Source organism: Colossoma macropomum, unplaced genomic scaffold (assembly GCF_904425465.1).
Source record: "Colossoma macropomum unplaced genomic scaffold, Colossoma_macropomum, whole genome shotgun sequence".
Lineage (NCBI taxonomy): Eukaryota > Metazoa > Chordata > Actinopteri > Characiformes > Serrasalmidae > Colossoma > Colossoma macropomum.
In genome coordinates this window covers 20708370-20722376 of record NW_023494799.1, presented here as the reverse complement: position 1 = coordinate 20722376, position 14007 = coordinate 20708370, and the positions used below count along the sequence as shown (strand labels likewise).

At 37.0% G+C, this 14007-nt stretch overlaps 1 protein-coding gene across 1 annotated transcript in view; it reads right to left on the bottom strand.

Annotated features, from left to right (window-relative positions):
* LOC118819330 (protein kinase C-binding protein NELL1-like) overlaps nucleotides 1-14007 on the bottom strand; it is a 377055-nt gene that overhangs the window by 362933 nt on the left and 115 nt on the right. Inside the window, exon 2 of the mRNA XM_036587069.1 lies at nucleotides 13005-13133. Coding sequence (XP_036442962.1) covers nucleotides 13005-13133 — 129 coding nt within the window. The remainder of the gene's footprint in view (nucleotides 1-13004; nucleotides 13134-14007) is intronic.

The window sequence follows — 14007 nt, the reverse complement described above, 5'->3', positions numbered from 1 at the left end:
CTGGGCTGTAAATATGGGTTTTTTCGGCATTTACATATGTTTATTGTTCCTTGCATATGTGTACTTGGTATTTTGTGAAAGAAGACTTATTTTAAAATCCTAAAAGAAATGCTTGATAATCAAAATTTAAATTAACCTTTATGTAAGCTCAGGGTGCACTGACAGTGGTACTCAAGTAAGCAAAAGTTATACAATAGAAAACAGAATTTTTTTGTATTTACGTTTTTAAAGCAGCTGTCCTTTATATTGTATTCCATTTCAATACAATGAAATGGACCGATAGAAATGCTCTAAAAGTACTTGGAAGTAGAAGAGTGACAATATGGAAACTAAGCTGCAAAAACAACACACAACGGACACATTTATATATGCACTTATTAAGCCTGCAACTGTGTAGCCCCGCCCCTTCACACTAAAATCCAAAGACTTAGCATGTGTTTACTTAAGCAAGTATGCAGGTTATGTTTTTTATAACAACATGGAAATTTTTAGTGAAATGGGTCCAAAAAAATGGAAATAGGATTATTGTTAAAATGGGGTGAAATATATTGGGGTGGCCATCAAAATATAGGCTAGGCACCCAAGTCCTAGCCTATGTGAGTTTCCCCATGAAGGCTAAACAACTGAACAAATGAATCCCGACTGTTTTTGGTGAAATTAATAAAGTATATTAAAAAAGGTGCCTATTCTGGTGATTTCAGGGACGCTACCTGCATATTCTATGCAATATAGTGGAGCCAGAGCAGCTCACTGGACTCAGGGCACTTGCTCAGCAGTGCTGAAGTGGGTTCTGCTGTCTGCTGCGACTGGAGCTCCTTGAGAACACACCTATTACTTTCAGTGGGTAAGAAAAAAAAAAAATGCAGTTTTCACTGTGCCAATCACTGTCGTTGGCAGGTGGACATCTATTAGGTGTCAGAGACAGAGCTGAGCAGCTGGTGTTTTCATCCATGCTGTCTGCTGAAGCTTTGCAGCCAGGAGGAATGCAGTGGGCAGCTTAAGTTAAAGAAGTCTACAGCGGTCACTGGTGTTTTTCTATAGCATTTAAAGGGCCCATATCCTGCATTATTCATGTGTTTTGTTTTTTTATCCATTTTACTGCATTACAAATAAATATTACATTCCTTTATGATGTTTATCCAAATAATTATAGTCCTAATCTCTGTTATAGAATCAATAGATATATATACACGCACATCAAAAACATCAAAAACATCAAAAAATGATGAAAACCTCAAATGTAAAGGATGTTTTTCCTTCTGCAAAATGAGACTGTACACACAACGATAACTTTTCATCATTATATCACTACTCTTGTTGTTTCAATGTTAAGATGGAAAAGAAGGGTTAAATTCTTAAAATGCCCGGCAGAAAACTACCCAATCAGGCAGACTAATCACCAGGTTGTTAGAAATGGTAAACAGCGGCAGCAGCTCTACATCAGAGCTCACTACTGAGTCACTGTGAAGCTGCTACAAGGTAAAATATCAGTGCTGTCAGAACAAAACCTCATATCTCCATTTTTGTCATTTTTCAGTTTTTGACATAATTTGGAAATATGTATGTCACTAGCTTCAAGCAAAACATGGAACATCTTTTAGAAGTTCAAATGTCTGCGTTTATTCTACAACTGCCTTTTTTAATTTTCCGTCCCACCTTAAAAGATATAGAAGTTACATTAAGGTGCCTAAGTGTGCCAGAATGCAACTGCTGCAATATTTAAGGCGGAATGGAAAAATTTAAATAAGAGGCTAACTTTAGCTTTGTCAGAGAGTTTTCTTGTAAACCATCATTAGCTTAGTGCTAAAAAACTACTATGGCCCCACTGGGATGCTAGCAGAAGTTAGCATTATCTCTGAGATGTATTTTTTCACTGTGTTCTGACCGATGTTTTGATGTTTAAGGCCCAAATTGAGCTCTAATGGTCACAGTTCAGCACTACTTTTCATCAGAAATCAAACATTTATCTTCTCTTCTACTTACAAATGAATTTAACATTCAGAATCTGCACTTTGCTCACAATTACACCACTTGTTTCAGTGAACTATGAGTCACAAATTTCATATGAAAAGTATTGCATGACTGTTATTGCTGGTGTTCAGTCTAATCATACATTTTACTTCCTTTGATTTACGGTCATGATTTTCACAATGTGCAATGAATCATACCGATCAGAGCTGTCAATCAACAACTCTGGGAGGAACCTCAAAAAACACAGATAGATCTAGTGAGGTGAAAAAGTCTGAGACCACCACTGAAAATGCTTCTATTTTGCATTCCTTTCTAATGTATTACAATGTTTTCACTACAAATGATTATTTCTAAGCTTAAATGAAAAGAATTCAAGATTTTTAAAGTGCTCTCAGACTTTCGGACCCCACTGTGCCTGACGTTTTGTTAAATATACTTAAATATGTCCATAAATAAATGCTACAAAGCTAGAATACAACTGAACTAAAAACAGTGAAAAAGTTTCATAGTTAACTGTAATGGCTTGCATGATAATGAAAACATGCTAACTCGCAAACTCTGGCTGAGGGTCCTTGGGAAGTGAAATCAGGACGGGGACGTGAGACTGGGCTTCACGCCGGCTAGATCCATCTTTAAGAAGGGCCCCCCAGCTCCCAGACCTAGGAATAATAATTTTAGCTCTGTAGCCTTAAAATTAGAGCAAAGTAACAAAAAAGTACAAAAATCTCAAAGCCTAAATGATTAGAACTTGAAGCGAGCCAGCTGCTAAGAAACTCTGATTACTTTCCTTTCTTGATTCGATACAATAGCTTGTGGTACAGGAAAAAAAAAGAAAAGCAGGCGCTCCATCTCCAGCCTGCTCAGCCTGTGTGTCTGATTGAGCGCTTCAGGAGTCATGTTCTTCTCTGATTCCTGAAAGGCTGACTGCTGTCAGATCCTCCACAGCTGGCCTGCCACAAAATCATAAATAAAATATGAGTGGTTTGATGGCTTCCATTGCTCTGGGGGATGGGATTTAGGCCGCTTGTTTGATGGCCTCCTGTCCTCTGCTGTGTGGAGCCCAGACTCAGTCTCTGGGGCCGGTTGAGTTCAGTGATCATCAAACACAGCCCCACACAACCTTCAGCTCAGGGTGGGGGTGACTAGATGGTTCCAATATCATGCCCTCTTTTCCAAGGTCCAATTTACTGGGTGATCACACATTTGAAGGTATGAAAAAAGTGAAGACCTATTTCTTCTAACCGAAAGATATATGAAATGTTCAACCTGCGCTTCCAGTTAAAAAGTTATTTTTATTTCCCATTAAAGCAACACTATGCAGGATTTGGGGATTTGGAGACCTCGCTGGTGGAAATTTGTAATTGCACGCAACGTGCAGAGGAACATTTTGTACCACCAGTTGTGCTTCAGACCCCCACGAGTGGATGAATCTGACTCGACAGAGTTTGTTGAAAGAAAATTTGGAGAGAACTCGCTCTAAACTTGGTGAAAGTCTTGTCTTCTGAGGATGTGAGTGAATTATCTACTATTGCCATCATATCTTCGTCGGTATAACGTGACAGATCATTTGAGGACTAAACATCAAGCCGGACCTTCCTTTTGAGTCTGTGTGTGACATTAATACGTAAAGACGTGCGACGTGGTGTGAAAAACGCTTCTAACTTTTAAATGATTATTTCAGGTTTTACAGGGCGACTCACAGCAGCACTGTGATTTGGTAACACTACGTATTTCAGTTGTAACCAATAAATAAATAAATAAATAAATAAATTTATAAATAAACAAATGCACAAATAAATAAATAAATAGTGTTGCTTTCAAAACTGATATTTCAATAGGCAGGTTTTTCATTCAACCCAAGGAGTGTTTTTCAATTATATTCACGAGGCCATAAGAACATGACTTGTTCTGGTAGCACGACTTAGTGATGTACAACTCTAGTGGCCAGACTTAACTCAAAAGGAGAGAATTAACAAGAGAGCCACAGTTACAGCATATCACCAGAGATCTACTCATTTAGGAAATGTCTGCCGATTTATTCTTCCACAATATACAGCACATTCCTAAATTGCAGCCAGTACAAAATGACACATGCAAAGCCTCCTGTTTAGCGTTGTAGCCTTTCATACAGGGAACCAACGGAGCAGCTCGCTGGAAGTTTTGTTCTGTTTATTGCCACCTACCATCACAGAATCTTATACAAAGTAGGAGATTTTGTGGGGCACAATAACATTAACAATGTTAACTTATTATAACATTATTACTTTATTAATGCCAACATCACTGTATTAATGCGAACTTAAATATCATCCGATACCATGATGCATTCAGAAAATATACAGATATGGAATTTTATCAATATCTTCCAGTTCTTCATCAGTGCACTGCAAACTGCTCGGGATAAAACCATCTGATAAAGCTTGTTTTTAAAGCCCCAGTAAACACAGAGTAAAATATTTAAAATGTTTGTATGATACTAAACTTGAGTGTTATATTAAACATCCAGCAAAGCCTGAATGAAAACTAAGATACATATGATTAAACACAACTTAAAATCACTGATCAGACCTATCTAAGAAAAGTTTTCATAAAATTTCTATGCAATTTAAATTAAAAATTTTTTTAACTTAAATTAAAATCAATGCAGTATGTGAGCTACAGTATGTGCCACAAAACGTCCTCTACAACAGAGAATGGGTCACACACAGGTGCCAGAACGCAACTGCTGCACAAAAAGCAGAAAGCCATCAGCTTTATGGAATGCAAAAAGACACGCTGCATTTAAAAAATAAATAAATAAAAAAAATAATAAAAATCACAATTTCTCATGCTCACTACCATTAAAATGATTTCAAAAGTGTTGTTATAGGCCTACCTAGTTGCTTTGAATCACAAAATGTCCAGTTTTTTGTTCTCTCTCAAAAATTTTTGGCCAAAAGAAATTATTAGCTGAAATTTTGGCACATCCATATTAAATCAATCAGAATTCCATTTCAAAATCAAAGTAGATGGACCACTAATGCACCACAACCGAAGCATTTGTACATCCTCAGTTACAGCTGTACACAAAGGTTTGAGCACTCCTGGTCAAGTGATGTGTTTTATTAATTTTCTGAGTGAAAATAAGTAAACATGTCCTCTACAGTGCCATGTTCTGCAAATTTGACTGCACGATTTCTATTGATTTGCTGAATTTAACATATAAAAAGTAAAGAATAAAATACATAAGGTGCCAAAACAGTGTTCTCTGCAGCGTGTGTGTTAACTTATTTTCATTTAGAAAAAAATCAACAACATGTAGTTTGACCAGGGGTGCACAAACTTTTGCAAAGAACTGTAAAAGCGCATTTCAAAAGGCAAGCAAAGCAGAACTGAGGAACCCGACTGAGGAGGAGCAGAAATCTAAAGTAAGCATTCCCCGAAACGTGCACACAGATCAATATCTCCTCTTTAGGGAGCTGTAATGGGATGCACGAGTTTACGAGAATGAAAAGGCTCTACAGATGTGCGACACAAATAGGACTAATTTGCAGCATGACTTGGACAAACTTCACTTCACACCAGCTTTACCCTCAGGAGCACGGAAGAGCGTCAGAATGATTGTAAACTTCTCTTAAAAGTTACTTTTAATGAGATGAACCCACAAATATCTCACTGCGGTGGAATTAAACAATCAATGTGAGACAATATCCGCGTTTGCTGTGCAAACTAAACCTCCGTTCAATAACATGCAAATCAATGAAACTTTTATGAGACAAACCCCAGACCGCCATTAACCGTCAGCCGTAAACGCTCAATGAAAACTCCAGCTGCACTGCCATACAGTTAAACACAACTACATCCATTCTGCCCTCACAATGCGATTAATAGCGATGCAGCCAAATCTTAACGAACAGAGATCATCCTAATACTGCAGGTAGCCCATTTTCACATTTTTCAAACTGGGGGCTGCTTGGTTCATGACTCAGTGCAGCAGAACCTTCATTAGTTTAGCCAAAATTCCACGTTTCATGATAGAAAAGCATTTTTATCTCTTGCTTGACTGCTGACATTTTCTACAGCCTTAAAAAAGATGGTTCTTCAGGGGTTCTTTAGTAACAATGGTTCTATATAGAACCATAAACACTCAAAGAACCATTTGCATAATTAAAGGGTTCTTTGCATGGAGAAATGTTTTTTCAGACACAAAGAATGTGCTGTAGATGGTTCTATACAGAATTAAAGGTTAAAGGTTTCTTTGCATCGTGAAAACTTCTTCAGACTGATGGAGAATGTGTTGTACATGGTTCTACATAGCACCAAAAAGGGTTCTACTGCTGTTACAAGCTTGACATTCACTCTCAAAAAACATGGTTTTTCAAGAGTTCTTTCCTAAAGAAAATGGTTCTGTATAGAACAATGAACACTCAAAGAACCATTTGTATGCTTAAAGGGTTCTTTGCATGGTGAAATCGTTCTTCAGACGTTCAACAGAACGTGTTGTATATGGTTCTATACAGCACCTTTTTGAAAATGTGTCTATGCAGCACCAAAAAGGGTTCTTCTACTGTTACAAGCTTGACATTTACTCATGTCATTCACATGGTTTTTCAAGGGTTCTTTAGTTTAAAAAAAAAATATATAGAACCATGAACACTTCAAAAACCCTTTGCATGACTACATTGCAAAAGTGTTCTTCAGATTGTTGGAGAATATGCTATAGATTCTATATAGAACCTTTTCGAAAAGTGTTCTGTATAGCACCAGAAAGGTTCTTCTATTTCCTTTTCACAAAGGTTTTATATTGAACCATCAATCTGAAGAACACTTTCATGATGCAAAGAACCATTTATGCATGCAAAGAGTTCTTTGAGTGTTCATGATTCTGTATAGAACCATTTTCTCTCTAGAACCATCATTTTTAGGTGTGTTGTAACAATATCAGAACACTTTTTGGTGCTATACAGAACCATATACAACACTCCGTTTACTTTAAGTTCAGAAAGTAGAGAGAGATCATGAATTGGTTTGAATCACGCCACGGTCACTGGAATTCTTGTTTCTAAGACTGCTTATTAAAAGATCCTTCTCTGGAACACTTATAAAAATGCCACGGGAACCCAATAAACAGCAAAGTGATGTGATAACAATGACAGAACCTTTTTTGCTGCTATATAGAAACATATTCAACATATTCTCCATCAGTTAGCTTGCAAAAAACAATTTAAGCAGGCAAATGGTTCTTAGAGTGTTTATGGTTCTATATAGAACCGTTATCTTTACTAAAAAGACAAGTATACAGTATGCGTCACATATCCAATGTCTTCAACAACAGACCAACCAAGACAATAAACCGCCGCATCATTTAAGATGGAACTGAAAATTCGATTAGGACGCTACCTTTAGCTTTGCTTTCCACAAAAGGGAGAAAATTAGCGTTATTAAATCACAATTTCTTTCATTGTCATTACCATCAAAAATATCTGTAAAGATTTTGCTGTAGCTTGTTTAATTTTTGCCCCACTCCCCCCCTCTCTTTTGGCCAAAAACTCAAAATGCTATTTTTGAACACTTTTGGCTAGAAATGTTAGTGCATCCCTTTAATATTACAAACCCTATAATAATAATAATAATAATAATAATAATAATAATAATAACAACAACAACAACCCAGGAAGTTTGGGTTCATTAACATTATTAATGCTAATGTAAACATTAAATACTGTACTATTATGATTAATTTGTAAATAATTTATTAATACCACCCAGCACTGTTTTTCATTGTTTAATTTTTTTTGTTTGTCATTTACAACTTGATTACATCATGAAATTAATGAGTAGATAACTCGATTACTGGTATAACCGGTAGTGACAGCCCTCAGAGTTTGAGTTTTCAGTTTTCAATGAGCTAACATTAATGAGTCCAGTATTCTAAACACCACACATTCATATGCAGAGGAAATATACACCTGAGTGATATTCCAGACCAGATTTCACCGCACTAATAAGGTATTGAACACCTCGCCTTATTTGTAAACAGCATCTCGAAGTAACTGAAAGTTTACCTGATTGAATTTGCTCAGATGGATAAAGCTAATCAATTTCCTTAATTCAGCTGAGGTGTTTCTTGATTAAAACTCTAAAGTGACAGATGAGTACATTCATAAGGACCACATTCCTCCAAAACAAGTCGAATCACAAATCAGACTTTGCTGGACGATTAAGCTTCCCTATTGACATGAAGTTAATTGTAATCATGATATTGAGGGACCAGTCCCTGCTCTGGATTGAGAATTGTCCACTTTAACCTTTGTTTTGTGTCGCCTCTCACACATTAGAGTGAAATTAATGTCCTTATCCCAAAGGCAGGACAGCACATGACTGCTAATTCACAGCTAGCTGAGTTTGGCTCAATAGTGCTAAATTAATGTTGCCTAAACTCCTTCAAATTGGTTTCACACTTAATGAGAATTTAAGAGCTGTTCTACACTCTTAAAGATGGTTCTTTAATAGTTCTTTAGTCAAGGAAAAAAAGAATCTATATAGAACCATGAACTGTCACAGAACCCTTTGCATGATTTAAGGGGTCTTTGCATCATAAAATGGTTCTTCAGATGGACGCAGAATATGCTATAGATGGTTCTATATAGAACCTTTTTGAAAATGGTTCTAAACAGCACCAAAAAGAGTTCCACTATTATTACATGGCAAAGAACAGTTTTTGGTACTATATAGAATCTTTTTTGCTAAGAGCGCACTTGAAATGTTCTCTTTTACCTTTGGGAAAAGAACGTTATTTTGAAAGATATAAAAGCAAAGACGTCAAACCACATTGCTGATCCACAGCTAGAAAAAAAAAGAACCATTAGAACCATTGGGATTCAAACCTGATGATTTTTTGCTTTCTAATGAGAATTGGCTTAAATTGTTGCCATTACAGACCACTACATGTTTTAAAAAGATGGTGTTTCAAGGGTTCTTTAGTAAAGGAAATGGTTCTATATAGAACCAAACACTCAAAGAACCCTTTGCATTATTCATATTGGTGGAAAATGTGCATGAATGTGCTACAGATGGTTCTCTCTCTCTCTCTCTCATACATACACACACACACACATATATATGTATGTATGTATGTATAATATATATATTACATATTAGATAAACTTTTTGAAAAGGTTATATAGCACCCAAAAGGGTTCTTCTGTAACTATGAAAAGGGTTCTTTGAGTGTTCATGGTTCTATACAGAACCATTTCCTTTACTGAAGAAACCTTGAGGAACCAAATTTGCATCTGTAATCAGTCCTAGAACACCTGATGAACCATTAAAATCTTCTATATTGTGATATCAACTCATCAGGAGAGCTCAGAACACCATTACTGACGATTAAACACCACTAGGAACCATGACTTCTATGATGTCCTTCAGCAGGGAGTGACTAAATCAATGTTTACTTTTACTGAGGAACTGAACCCTGCTCTGGTTGACAATTGTCAACTTTAACATATATTTTTGTCAAACCTCACAAAGTAGAGTGACATTAATTTTTCTATTCTAAAGGCATCAAGTCACACAATGTCTAAATTACTGTTAGTAGAGTTAAGCTAGCAATGGAAAGCCTAATTGATGTTGGCCAAGTTCCTTCAAGTTTTCACACTTATTGAGAAACTAGTAACAGTTCCAGGTTAGAATCACTTAAACCTTCTTTTGTCATATTTCACATATTTTTTTTTTTGCTAATTTACTGTTAGCTTTGTTTGTCTACCAACAGAGTGCCAAATTAATGTTGGCTAAATCTCTTAAAGTTGGCTTTGCTTTTATTGAAGAACTGGACCTGCTCTTTTTGGCAGTTCTCAGAAACTAGAGTGATGTTAACTTCATCTTAAAGGCATCAAGCCACACTTTATCTAAATGGCTGCTTGTTTCATTTGGCTAGCAATGAGAGCCTAATTACAGTTCCTTAAAGATGGCTTCATATTTAAACTGGGAGCATTTCTAGTTTGACAGTTGTCCTGTGTAACCTTTGTTTGTGACAAGGATGACAATACCTACCCAATACTACAGGCATCAACACCGTTACTAATTCGCTGTTAGCTTAATGTGGCCAGTTACAGAGGGCCTAATTAATGTTGGCTAAATTTGTTCAAATTGGCTACCCTGCTCTGGTCTGAGATTTGCTTATTTTAACCTTAGTACGTGAGATGTGACAAACAAAAGTGACATTATCCTTCTTATCTCAAAGGCATAACTGCACATGACTGCCAATTTACTGCCAGCTGTATTTGGCTGGCCATAAAGACTTATTAATGTTGGCTAAATTCCTTCAAATTGGCTTCACACTTACTAAAGAACTGCTATAATCTGAGAACTGTCCACTTTAACCTTTTGTTTTACTCACATTTCACATTCTAGGCTGACGTTAACTTTGTTAGCTCAAATGCATCAAGTCACACAACTGCTGATTCACTGCTAGCTTGGTTCAGCCAACTAATATTCACAAAATGTCTTCAAATTTAGCCACGGAACGCTCTTTTAAGTCAAAAACTGTGAAAATAAAGAACTACCTACCATATCCAAGTATTGCAAATACTTTCAATGGGGTAAATCCAGTCTGGAATATCCTCAGATGGATATTTGACCCAGATATACTGATTTACCAGACTGTGAACAAAACCTAAAGCATTTTTACCATGTCAGTGTGACTAATATACACTACAGTTACAATAAAGCCATTACTGTGTAAAGAATCCACATAAATTTGAGTGCTTATCCAAAGTAGAGCTGATGATGCATCAACAAGTTACCATAATGTCACATTGAGTGTTTTCACATTACAGTGAAGAGAGTTCATTAAAGAGTGAATAATGAAAGTCATCTCTACCATCAGAGTGCAGTACATCCAACTGAGTCTGAACCTCTGAACTTCTGCATGACCTCTGTACTATCCCAAATCTGATTTTTTGCCTTCTTATTGGGTCACATTTCTGTGTTTAAACAGAATGGGATCATTTGCTGCATCATTATTTCAACATAGTCCAAATCTGACTTAAAAAGGTCAAATTCTCTGCACCTGTTCTTGCTTCAAGGAGAAAAACAGCTATGTGGAGATATGAGAAATGGTGATCAGACTGAATGAAGAGGAGTCTAGATGACCTCTAAAACTGAGGATGGCAAAAAATATCACCACAATACTTGAAGGCATTTTCACACTACAGGTGTCACTTTCTTGACAGTGAAAATATAAGCAAAAAAATAAATTCTGCTAGCCTACATTCTAAAAACATTTGAATTAGCTACATAGCTAACAAATAAATGAAGAAAAAAACCAAACATCACTCAGCGATGCCCTCTAAACGTGTTAGCAAGTTAGGAGTTTAAACCTCTCTTCACAACACCAATTACATGTCACAATGAACTCACATTTATTTGCCTCAACCCGACACACCCACTTCACATTCTGCTTGTTGTGGCATAATAAGATTGCGAAATCTAATGAATCAGCAATATGATTCCCATCATCTTTAATCACTGAGATCATCTCAAAGAATTGTGATTAGGTGATTAGGCAATAACTGTGGTAGCCTAACTACACAATATACATCACAACAGCCCTTAATTGCCAAGTAGATTTGACGGACGCTTGACCTACTCTTCTACTCTACTCCAATTAGTGAAACTTTCGCATAAAACAAGCCTAATCAGCTTCAAAAATCAAGCGCCAAGCTAGCAGCACCGCATTTACACAAAGTACGCCCTAATTCATGCAGGTGTTTCTAATAAATCGACAGCATTCAGCACTCTGCTCGTGGGTGGAGTTTGAGGTTGAGCAGTGCTCCCCGTACTGACCAAACTGTATAGTGTTAAAATTATGACCACTGGAAACAAAGAGTTAAAAAAATAAATAACGTCTCCTTTTTGTTTTTATAAACAGTAGAATAACGTGATTGCATAGCGTAAAATAACATATCTACACGCAGTATTATTGCAGCGTGATGCATCTGCACTAGCTATATTCTGTATTGCTTAGTTTTTGTAGTACAGAAGAAACGCACAGTGTAATATGCTGGAATACATCTTTAAATGGAACACATAACGGCTGCGGCATTTGTGTACACCAATGTGCATGCAAAGTAAGTACATCCACTTCGGTACTGGATTGTCATGTGCATGAATTATTAGTATTATTGTTACGGTCATCGACTAGTGGATTTATTAGTGAACTAGTCAATTGGACTAGTCTATGCAACCCCTACAGGCTAGAATTAAAACTGCAGCTCTTGGGTTTTAAAACTTGCTATCCAAATTGTGATTCTAATATAAACATAAGAACCATAAGAAAAAAATGACAATTTAATTTCCTGATTAATCAGCAATGATTACCTGGCAATGTGCATGACGATTATTTTAAATCCTCTTGCTGCTCTCTCTTACAGTAGGCAACTGGCATTAACATCTTCACATCGCTCGTTCCAACTTAAAGCACAGCACCAACAATCCCTGCTAGACATGGCTGTTTTAGAAGGCTTCACCAAAAACAAGATAAATCTGATCATACATTCTGCATCACAGATAGGGCGACATGAACAGATGTTGGTGGATACCAATTAGAAGTGATAAGACGATCAGACACTGCACCCACAAGCCATAGTGGCTTAGCACCCGGCAGATGGTGTGATCATGCCACCTCTGGGTGGTTTGTATTACAACCATGTGGATGCATTGCCACGCTGCACCACAGGAAACTTTCACACCACCATGCAACCGAGGAAGCGCACAAAGTCCCCGAGCATGGGCCACGTTTCACATTCTAAAGCCGTCATTTTGCTGATTTGCATGCATTTCCACTAAGCAGACTCAACAAATCCCTATTCGTTTTGCCACAGCAGAAACAGCTCAGCTCATGTAAGTGAGTTTGACGAATTCTTTAATAGTTCTGCGTTTATTTTCCATGTAAAACCTGACAAATCAAGGCAAAAATCAGATAATGACAGCCTCGTCCAATGAAAAGATCTAGCAGATATCTGAAGGAAAGTATTACAGCTTGGTTTTACCTCGAAAAATGAAGGCTTTGCTGTTGTTGTGTAGGCCTGTGGTCTGTCTTAGTCCATAAGTGGCATTTGCCAAGTCCAGTTCAGCGATGATGTCGATCTGCAAATCAGGGTCTATTCCAAATCCTACAACTAAAGATGGAGAGAAGTGTAAATAACATAATTCTGTATATATTCACTCTTTGAAGCAATATAAATTGATGTAAAGCACATAAAATCGCTTAAAAATCCTCAGATACTAAGAATTTAGTTCATTTTCAACAAAATGCAATGTACTGTAATGTACAGACAGTAAATAGGTACAACAGGCTATTAATTTCTGCTCTCCAACCACTTAAAATGGCTCAATTAGGCTACTAAAAAGCCAATTTGGTCAGTCTATCCACACGTTTTCCAATTCCACAGTCGTGTAATGTGACATGTATGCAATACAGGAGATGTTAATTCAACAATAAAGTTCTCATGAGGCTGAAATTGGCTTCTTGTTCAAATTCACCGTTCCACCTTAAATGGTGCGGCAGTTACATTCCATTTAAGGTGGAACGGCGAATTCGAAGAAGAAGCTGGAGAATGAGCTTTGTAAAGTTCTCAACACCTTCTCCATCCATTGCTGGCATTTCATCTGACTGAAAAAAGACTGGTAAACAATCCGGAAAAAACATTCTTACTTGCACACAGAATGATGATTAAGCGCTTAATGACGCCAAAAAACGCACAGAAGTTTTTCCAGCCTTAAAGCCATAGTTGATCTAAAAGGTAAAAGTGCCACCTGACGTTCTTCAGCAGAAACTCCACCACCTCTCAGAGAACCGATGTTAACACCGTAAAACAGTTTTATATCGTTATTATTGATTTTTGCAGCCCCACCACACCTGCTACAGGTTGGCTCATCATCGGTGCACGAGCCGCTGTGCGAACGCACTGATCAAATTCCCACAGAACCTCGATATTGATCCCAATATTGACCCTAAACGTGTTCTAATCCTGACTTTAACACAGAAAATCA